Source organism: Triticum aestivum, chromosome 4B (assembly GCF_018294505.1).
Source record: "Triticum aestivum cultivar Chinese Spring chromosome 4B, IWGSC CS RefSeq v2.1, whole genome shotgun sequence".
Classification (NCBI taxonomy): domain Eukaryota; kingdom Viridiplantae; phylum Streptophyta; class Magnoliopsida; order Poales; family Poaceae; genus Triticum; species Triticum aestivum.
In genome coordinates, this window is record NC_057804.1 from 517,729,233 (window position 1) to 517,738,487 (window position 9,255).

Below are 9,255 nucleotides of genomic sequence, written 5' to 3' on the forward strand. Positions count from 1 at the left end.
TCCGCCCATGTCCCTTTAGGTCAGCGCGGACAAAAACATCGGCCCAACTTGCCGACCCATTTTCGGCTGCGCCTGAAATGCGTCGGTGCGGACGCCAAGTGAACACGCCGCACGTCTCGTCGGTTTCCGCCACGGTCCCACTTGACGCCACCCAACTATCGCCCATCGTCTAATTTATGACGACCACCAACACCGGGCCCACTAGTCAGCCAGTGGAAGCATCGTTTTTCAACCCAGCGTGCGGCGGGGAGGCGGCCTCATCCACTCCCGTCCACATCTGGCCCCCCACCACACCCCTTCGTGCTTCCTCACCAGCGACACCCTAAACCCTAGCAATGGGGCCTCTTCGGCAGCAGCTCCGGCAGCGGCAAGAGCAAGGGCACCCCTGGCGCCTCATCCTCCCGTGCTCCTCCTTTCCCTCCTTCTTCGCCGCCGGCACGTGCCCGCCCAGGTCGGCAGCGTGTGCACATCTCGGTGCACCAAGCGCGGTGGCACTGAGAGTACAGGCAGCCGCTGCCTTACCCCGACGTGACGCTGCCGCATGATCCGCAGCAGATCCCGGTGCCGGCGGTTCCGCGGACACAGCGGGCGCACGACGAGGAGGTGCGCAGGCGCCTGGCGCAGCTCACGCCGGCGTAACGGCGGATGCCCGAGTACGACGCCAACTCCCCCAACTGGGAGGCCTGGTTTGCCCTCGAACAAGAGGAGCAACGACGGCTAGGCGTCGACGCCAACTCGCAGTTTCCACCGCCGCCCCCGCGGGTAGAGCCGGAGGAAATGGAGGCGGAGGCGGAGTACCAAGTCGCCCTCGAGGAGGCCCTGCAGCACGCGCTGGAGGGTAGCCGACTCGAGGAGGACGCACATTAGGGCGGGTTGGAGCAAGCCCTTGCCTTGTCGGCGGCAGGGGACTCCGTCCACGCCCCGCTCTTCGACCCGCCTCCGCCATCGCTGCCGCTGCCCATCGTCGAGCCCAAGTTGGATCCGGAGCCGATGCGAAAGCGCTCGCCGCCTCCATCCACTTGGCTGAAGGAGACCTACACGTTGGAGTTGCTCTTTCTACGTACTCCCTCTGTTTCTTTTTAGTTTGCATATAAGATTTGTCAAAGTCAACTTTTGTAAAATTTAACTAGCTTTGTTGGAAAAGATATCAACATCCACACTATGAAATCAATAATATTAGATGTATGATGAAATTAATTTTCATAACATATAACTTTAGTATTGAAGATGTTAATATTTTTTCTATAAAGTTAGTCAAATTTTACAAAGTTTGATTTTGATCAAATCTTATATGCGGCCTAAAAAATTGGAGGGAGTACAATTTGATTATGGATCACGATGCGAAAGCAACCGCGCAAGGTTCCTCTGCGAGGAGAGCTTTATGGCCATCTTCTCTCTGCTCCAATCGTGGCCGTGGCCGTGGCGTGGCGGAAAACACCGTCCACGGTGCAGACAAAGGTCAAGAGGGCGAGTAATAAAAGCATGGGCGCAGTGAAGCGAGCACAGGAACCGAAGGCGCAAAGCCAGGCAAACACTGACACCCTCCCCCACAATTAATTACAAGCTGCTCCGGACGGACCTCGAGACGAGACGAGACGGCGCACGCATTGGATGCCATTCTAATCTCTCCTCCCCTCCCCGCCTCTCCATTATCGGAGGTCGGCCAAACCCCCCTTCCATCCCCTTCCCTTCCCTTCCCCGGCCAAAAACAAGCAAACAAGTAACAAAAACCAAACCTTTTTCGTCGCTCCCCCGCCGCTCTGGTCCTGCGCGCTGGACCGGAGCGCTCGCCTGCCTTCCGGAAGGGGGAAAGTGGGACTGAGAGAGAGCACACCAGAACCAGATGGCCCCGCTCGCCGCCCGTCGGTAGCCCCGGGCAGACATTGCCGTCTCCCTCTTCCTCCTCCCCGGACAAGAAGTAGAAGCCGCCGGGGGCAATGAGGAAGCACGGGTGGCAGCTGCCGTACCACCCGCTGCAGGTGGTGGCGATAGCCGTCTTCGCCGCGCTGGGCTTCGCCTTCTACGTCTTCTTCCTGCCCTTCGTCGGCAGCCAGACCTCCCAGTACGTCGCCATGGGCCTCTACACCCCGCTGGTGAGCCCACCCACCTTCCCCAACCCCCGCCCCCTCCTCACCAGCAACAGATCCGGTGACTCGCCGGCGGTGCAACAAATTCCCTGCAGATTACGTGCGTCGTCACGCTCTACATTTGGTGCGCCGCCACGAACCCCGGCGACCCCGGCATCTGCAAGTCGGCCAAGCTGCACTCGAGGATGGACAAGGACGGGCGGCAGTCCCACTCCCACATGGATTCGGACCACGGCCTGAATGCCGCTGACAACAGCGAGAAGCTGAGCAGCATGCTCGAGAGGAAGGACTCGCCTTCTTGGCCCAGATGCTCTCAACTGCTCTGCTTAGTCTGCTTGCCCTTTTCCTGCCTCTGCAAAAGATGCCTCCGTTCAGATGACCGGCATTCTGAAGAGAACATGAGTGAGGAGGGCATGTTCTTCTGCAGCTTATGCGAAGCAGAGGTATGACATGTCCAACATTATTGAGCAATTTCGCAAAGTGTTGTCTTCTACATGTTTCCACCAAGTTGTGCTTAGTGTGCCAAGTGCCAATGAATTTGGACTAAATGTCAGGATATTCGATGTAATTTTAGAACTACTGTAACTTACTACTGATAGGTTGTAGTCAGACATACAAGATGGTGTGTAGTAGTTTGAATCAAATGTTATTGCTACATTAGGTAGCTCTATCTTACGGGGAATGGCATGACTTCTTCACCTTTTCTGCGACATGTTATTACAAACCTTCGTATGTATTTATGTAGGTTTTGAAGAACAGTAAGCATTGCAGAGTGTGCGACAAGTGTGTTGATGGCTTTGATCACCATTGCAGAGTAAGATACATTTTCAATGTCCTCTGCCCTGTTATTCATATCCCTGCTTCCTTTCAAGAATGCGACGTTCCTATTTTCCCTGATGTTCTTGCTCTCTCACAGTGGCTCAACAATTGCGTTGGGAAAAGGAACTACAAAGGGTTCTTCATTCTAATGACTTCTGCTGTTCTCCTGGTAAGTGTGGGCCTCTCTATGAGTTGACCACAATGGGATCTGAAAATGAAAAGTCAAAAGAGTGTAATAAGTTGAGAACAATGATAGCTACCCTGTAACTGCATTCACCTTCAGTTGCTGAGATGGTGAAATCATAACTTCATAGTCATCATAACTTATGCAACCAACTAGCAAGTGCTTGTAGTTAGATTTTCTCTTTCCGTGTCCCTTTTATTCTGGTTGATCATTGACAGGTCTCCATGGTTTGTACACCTTGGGCAGCTTGTAGTGCAGTGGTTGTCAGGAACCCTTGTGATAATTCTCTGCATTGTGAAGCGAGGGGAGTTCTCAAGGCAGATTGACTCAAAGTTAGGAAGCAGCTTCTCAACTGTAGCATTTGTAATTGTCGTGGTGAGTTTATATAATTTTCCTATCCAATACATGCTTACCGCACTGAGGCATGAAGCAAAAATTTATTTACAGCGTTGAATGTTTATATTACATATTACTATTCTGATGATGATACATTTTACTTATTACAGGCTACTTGCACCATACTAGCAATGATCGCGACTGTACCGCTTGCTCAACTTCTGTGCTTCCATATTCTTCTTATCAAGAAGGTAAATCACTTTGAGACTGTCACTGAAGCTGTGGATTTTTTTCATTGTTTCATTTCGAGACAGGGAGAGGGGGAGGGAGGAGGGTTCCTCATCCTAAATTTTTGAAATCAAAAGACAGCTTCCGTGCAAAACATGTTTGGCCATAATTTTGCTATTGCTTCATCCTTACTTCCATCTAATCCCAAACAGAGTCAACTCTTATTCCATTTTTCTTTTATTGCCAATTCTTTCGGCATATTTGTGGATGATAAGACAGCAAACGGTGACCATCTCCTTTAACTGAATTCAATGAAGTCAGAAAATTATCTGTATGTTGCCAGAAAGTACAATTTCCTCAACCTGTTATGTCATGGAAGAGAAGTTTGCATTTGTTCATTTTAACATGTCTTTTTCCCGTATAACTTGAGGTTAATTACTATCCTTCTCATATTGATTTAGGGAATTAGTACATATGATTACATCATAGCTTTGAGAGAGCAAGAGGAAGATCAGCAAGAAGAGGTTGCTGGTCACCAAAGTCCGCAGATGTCTATCATTAGTTCTGTTACTGGATTTAGCACAGCAAGTTCTTTTGGTCCTCTTCATCGTGGTTCATGGTGCACTCCACCACGATTATTCCTTGAAGATCAGGTATGTGACTACAAATAATCCATTTCTACCGGGAGCTATAGATAATCAAGATTGAACACAGATCCTGGATGTGAAAGCACAGCAAAATATGATGCACTCTCCATCCATCTGTCAGGGTCTGGTTCGCATCAATTTTCCTATGAATAATTGGCTGTTGTTTCGTCATAAATGAATTATGTCATTTGCTCTCAGTATGAAGCAAACTACTGCCAGATATATAATGTGATTGCCTTTTTAGTTTGAAATAACTACTTGAATTTGCACCTGCTCTCATGTTGTCCTATCAGTACAACAATAAAGCCTTTCAGTCCCCAGCATGTTGTCAGATTAGTAACTATACAAAATTTGGTTTGAAATAATGTAACAATAGAATGGTTTATTGGTCTAAACCAAAATTAAATTTTGAATACCCACAGTTAGTATTGCGCCAAAGCTCAGGAAGCTCAACTGGTGTTGAACAACAAGTACTAAAAAATATGAAGACATTTTCAAACATGTGCTGATGCTTACTGTTCACATTTTTCCTGCACAGTTTGATGTCATCCCTCCGGAGATTGGCATGTCACAGAACCCTGGAAGCAAGAAGATGAAGATACCGGAAGGAGCAAGAAGAAGAAATGGAACGGTAAAAATCAGCCCCTGGACACTGGCACGCCTCAACGCCGAGGAAGTGTCAAAGGCAGCCGCCCAGGCAAAGAAGAAATCCAAGATTCTGAAGCCTATTGCAAGACAAGACCCTCCGATCATCCATGACAACAGGAGGGGGCGATTCCCTGCCGAACTCTCTCTCGATCCCCTAGCAAGGCTATCCGCAAGCGGCACCGAGAGCAACTTCAGCGATGCGGCAATGGAAGCTTCTGCCAGTCTAGCCCCACTGCAGCTCGAAGCGAGGAGCGCTTTCCAACCAAGCACCGCGGCATCCTCCAGAATCGCCGTCTCATCGTCTGAGAGCAGCTTCGATTCACCTGATCTCCACCCATTTCGAGTTTCTTCATGCACCGCCGACGAAATGCTGGGAGTTATTACGCCGCATGCGGCTCAGAGCCACATCGAGTTCACAAGATCGACGAGCGACGGGTATGAGGCGTCGGGAGGCGAAGACAGTGACCGCATCCCGTCGAGAATCGTGCACAGATCGTCCAACTGGGCTAACTCGCTTCTGCATTCCGGTCAGGCTGGACCGGCGCCTGACCAGCACATGCCATTGTCTGAAGGGTTTCTTAACAACAGCAGATCAGGCTAGTTATATGTGCTCATCTGACCAACAAAAATGGTAGGAAGAAGCTGCGTGGTGTTGGTACCCGGAGAATCGCTGCATATGGCAGAGCAAAGCTGGGAAAACATTGGTTAATTTGTAATCTAGGGTTAGGTTTTGTTAGTGGTGATGTTAGAGCAATGCTCATTTGATGTTAGCTCATGCAAACTGCTAGTGTGTTGCTAACAGTAGCATTCTGGTGTGTTTCGACAGATTGCAGTTGTTAAGCTAAATTCAGTAGAAATTGTCTGATGATCTATCTCTATTACCGCTCATCATCTTGTGTTCGTTACGTACCAGACTATCAGTGGTACGGCAGATTGACAGATACCTTACCTGCCAATCGGTTGCCGGTGATTATATGATGTGATCTACCAATGGCAACCTTGCATAGCAAACAATGGCGCTACTGAATACTGAATCATACGAGCACAGTGCCCCATTCCAGCAAGCAAAGAGTGAGCACAAATTCCTAAACTCATGTAAGAAGCGCCAAACACAAAAAGAGAAAAAAAAGAGAGAAACCCACAAAGTTACAAAGTTTGTATGAATCATGAATTAATTTCAGTTCCAGCACATATTTGCCTTTCTTCAAGCTATGAAGTGCGCACAAAAATAAAGCAAACACAAGCTCAAGACTCGAGAGAACGGAATATCTATATCTGAACATAAGTACAAAAGAGACAGAGAGGATGTAGCTTCTACTTCAACAGCATCCCTCTACAGCTACATATTTGAATCGTACGGGCGCTTATGAAGTTTCTTCAACCCATACCATGGGACAATTTGCATCTTGGTCTTTGATAAAACCATCCGGGGGTGTAATTTACAAAGGACAGTCGCCAGTAAGTAAACAGGTAAAGGGAAAGACCAGGATGGCATAACTACTTGCTGTTGTCCCCAGGGAAGGAAAAAACTTCAGCTGCTACATCAAAAGAAACATAGCGCGAAATGATACTACACCGGCACTCGTTTCCCTCTGTAACGGTCAAGGAACTGCAAAACAAGGGAAATCGGACTGGTCAGAATATAGATCAGGCCTCGTAACTCTCAGCAACAAAAAGGAAATGTCTGTGCTGTGAAATCCATACCGAAGTGACAAATGGTTGTTGAAAAATCCAGCCAAGGATAGGAATCCTTTGCAGGAAAACTGCGAGAGTTGGCCAGAATCCACTGCAATGGAATGCAAATCAGTGTCCATTAAACATTCAACAAAACTTGTTATCAGAATAATGGATTTTCTAGTGAACGCATTGGTTTTGAAGATACTATCAGCATAGCATTGAATAACCTTTACAGGTTTTGTCCAAACATAAAATGGCAGGTTTTAATCAAGCGAGAAACAACGAAAAAATCAAACCTGAAGAGTACGATAAAACCATATGCCTCTAAGAGCATGCCAAAGAAAGGCCATCCAATGAGAACCAGGAAAAAGCCTGCGCCAAATGAGATGGTACCCTGTTCATTACATCTGTTAATTATATGATGTAAATGTTGATGGAGAACAACCAAAACAAATTAGTTGTTGCCGAACCTTGTAATTCTTAGGCTTTGTGAAGAACTGCATTGTTGATTTCAGACCGATTGTCAAACCCAAACCTGACAGGAAGAGTATCTGAAAGAATACATGAGAAAAGGTTAACCATATGCATACTAGTCAATTCATCTATTGAGAAGGTCAAGGAGAAGATTGAGAAAAGGAAATTTACATTGCCCATAGCAATAAGCCCCTTGTCAAAGAAGAAAACGATTCCCAGGAAGGAGAAGAATACTCCAAAGCCTGTCAGGCCTAGCCCTATCTCTGATGAAGATAAAATGCATGTCTTGTTAATCATCAAGTGAGAAGAACACATTGAAGTCTAAGCTGCAAAGTACATAACACATTGTACCTAACATTACTTGTATAATGTCACTAAAGCAACAACATAAAGCATCGGTGGACCAAAATACCAGAAACATCCGAATTTAAAGGGTTGTGCTGCCCACAGCTAAAAAGTCCAACAGCTGATCATTCGCATGTACTGAACAAGCACGATGGCATCACCAGTAGCCAATTGGAGACTGGAGCAGACCATGGAGCTGGCACCATGTATAGTGCTGGGAGTAAAAAAACATTTCTAAATAATCCAAGTACCATTACCCCAAGACAAAATCTACACTAATCTACATCTTATAATTTCACTCTTCCTACAAGGCAGACCCAACTGGTACGATTTCGTCCTAGAGTTTCATATACTGGTCCAGCTCAATAGCAACTAGCTATATGGTAATATCATATCTACACAGTTGTAGAAACAAACATAATAAACCTCTGATGTATCATAGTCGATTGGGATACTAAGGATAAGCATTGGGATACTAATAAATATTTGTTGGGAGATATGACATACAGGGTACGTTTCGACACTTCCAGTCTGATAATAAAAATAATCAAATCATCGGAAAAGCAACATAACTGTGTACCACAAGCATGACGGATAAGCTAACCTTTAGAAGAAATAGAATGCCCGGACTAAGTAATTTGTCAGTGTTTGTATCATTTGGTGGCATAACTGGAATATGGTAAGACATGGAGTAGAAACAGATAAGAAAACCTAGACCAGTTCTACTTCTAGTGCCTAGCGCAAGTTGAAAAGAATTGTGCCAGGTGCATACTCTTAAGGTCATTCATCTCAAAGGACACCATCTTAGACGGCACTGGTGAAGAAGAGCACACGAAGTCCTGCAACTGCAAACATGTAGATATTAGACAAAACTTTGTGCAAATTAAACAGGACCGTCAGCAAGACTTAACAGAGCTCCCGAAGAGCACCGAACCCTAAGTCAACAGGATCAGCGATCGCCATAAGTTTCAAATCTAGAGACGACATGGCATCTCGGAGCCTCAGTACAGATCAGCAACCCGATGAGCATGAATTGCCTAACTCGATACACGGAAGAGCGCGCAATTTTGCGCCGGAGGATGGCATCAGAAAGCACTTGTAAGGGGTAGTATGTGATAAACTAAGATGAAGTAGTCTAAAGCGAAACGCCGGTCCAATTCAAATCGAGCCGACGAACTCTCAGAATTTCGCCGGGCAAATCCAGACCTAAACACGAACAGCCCCCAGATGACCCCGCCGCGTGCCGAATCGTAGATCACCACCGCCCCGCAGCCACGGATGGCACCTAATCGAGGGGACGCATCACAGACGCCGAGACGACCGGGTAGGGGGGGGGGGGGGGGGGGATAGAGGACGAACCGTACTACAGCGGGAGCGCCGGCGACGGGGAAGGCGGCGAGGGCCGGCGAGTCGGCGGCGGTTGTTCGGGGGAGTGGGGCGGGGATCTCGGCCCTGCGGGGATGGGCTCTACGCGTCCGCCTGTGTGTGTGTTCCTTTCTTTTTCTGTTCGGGAATGGAGATACCGAGATAGAGAACGGGACGAATGTGATTTTATTACCGAATTGTCATGGGGATGACTTGTATTATAATGACTAGCACATATGCCCGTGCGTTGCAACCGGAGACTTCAAGTGGCGTGAATCAAGCTCGGAGACATGTACTTTACTATGAATCAGGGTGGCAGGGTTGATAAACTGGGTCGCGGGACACATGTTGCTGATGACAATAACAATGGACCGACTGATGGTAGGGTTATTCAAGACGGTATTTCAGAACATGAAACATGATTCCGAGTCAATTGATCTAGGTG

At 47.4% G+C, this 9,255-nt stretch overlaps 2 protein-coding genes across 3 annotated transcripts; one reads left to right on the top strand and one right to left on the bottom strand.

Annotated features, from left to right (window-relative positions):
- The first annotated feature begins 1,619 nt into the window (after window positions 1-1,619).
- Window positions 1,620-5,819, top strand: LOC123093022 (probable protein S-acyltransferase 22). The gene is made up of 8 exons (XM_044514898.1): window positions 1,620-2,093; window positions 2,183-2,530; window positions 2,833-2,901; window positions 3,004-3,075; window positions 3,337-3,465; window positions 3,597-3,677; window positions 4,116-4,307; window positions 4,840-5,819. Exons 1-8 carry the CDS (start codon window positions 1,938-1,940, stop codon window positions 5,548-5,550), a joined length of 1,758 nt encoding a protein of 585 aa, XP_044370833.1. The 5' UTR covers window positions 1,620-1,937; the 3' UTR covers window positions 5,551-5,819.
- Window positions 5,820-6,095: 276 nt separating this feature from the next.
- On the bottom strand, window positions 6,096-9,003 carry LOC123093023 (vesicle transport protein GOT1). 2 transcript variants are annotated; one of them, XM_044514899.1, is made up of 7 exons: window positions 8,805-9,003; window positions 8,218-8,290; window positions 7,272-7,363; window positions 7,097-7,177; window positions 6,923-7,020; window positions 6,654-6,735; window positions 6,096-6,558 (listed from the first exon to the last, which is right to left on the bottom strand). In XM_044514899.1, the coding sequence occupies exons 2-7, from the start codon at window positions 8,246-8,248 to the stop codon at window positions 6,520-6,522; spliced, it is 423 nt and encodes a 140-aa protein (XP_044370834.1). In that variant the 5' UTR covers window positions 8,249-8,290; window positions 8,805-9,003; the 3' UTR covers window positions 6,096-6,519. The 2 variants fall into 2 exon arrangements, with proteins under 2 accessions (XP_044370834.1, XP_044370835.1); XM_044514900.1 differs by having other exon boundaries at window positions 8,218-8,284; window positions 8,805-8,987.
- Between the last annotated feature and the right edge of the window lie 252 nt (window positions 9,004-9,255).

What these genes read in the sequence shown, in the direction of transcription:
- LOC123093022 (XM_044514898.1), top strand. Translation starts at nt 1,938, where the DNA reads ATGAGGAAGCACGGGTGGCAGCTGCCGTACCACCCGCTGCAGGTGGTG. An exon ending in GCAGCTTATGCGAAGCAGAG is followed by an intron (nt 2,531 to 2,832) that starts GTATGACATGTC and finishes GTATTTATGTAG; the next exon opens with GTTTTGAAGAACAGTAAGCA. An exon ending in GATTATTCCTTGAAGATCAG is followed by an intron (nt 4,308 to 4,839) that starts GTATGTGACTAC and finishes TTTCCTGCACAG; the next exon opens with TTTGATGTCATCCCTCCGGA.
- LOC123093023 (XM_044514899.1), bottom strand. Translation starts at nt 8,248, where the DNA reads ATGGTGTCCTTTGAGATGAATGACCTTAAGA. An exon ending in TGAGATGAATGACCTTAAGA is followed by an intron (nt 7,364 to 8,217) that starts GTATGCACCTGG and finishes TATCTTCATCAG; the next exon opens with AGATAGGGCTAGGCCTGACA. An exon ending in AACAACCATTTGTCACTTCG is followed by an intron (nt 6,559 to 6,653) that starts GTATGGATTTCA and finishes CTTGTTTTGCAG; the next exon opens with TTCCTTGACCGTTACAGAGG.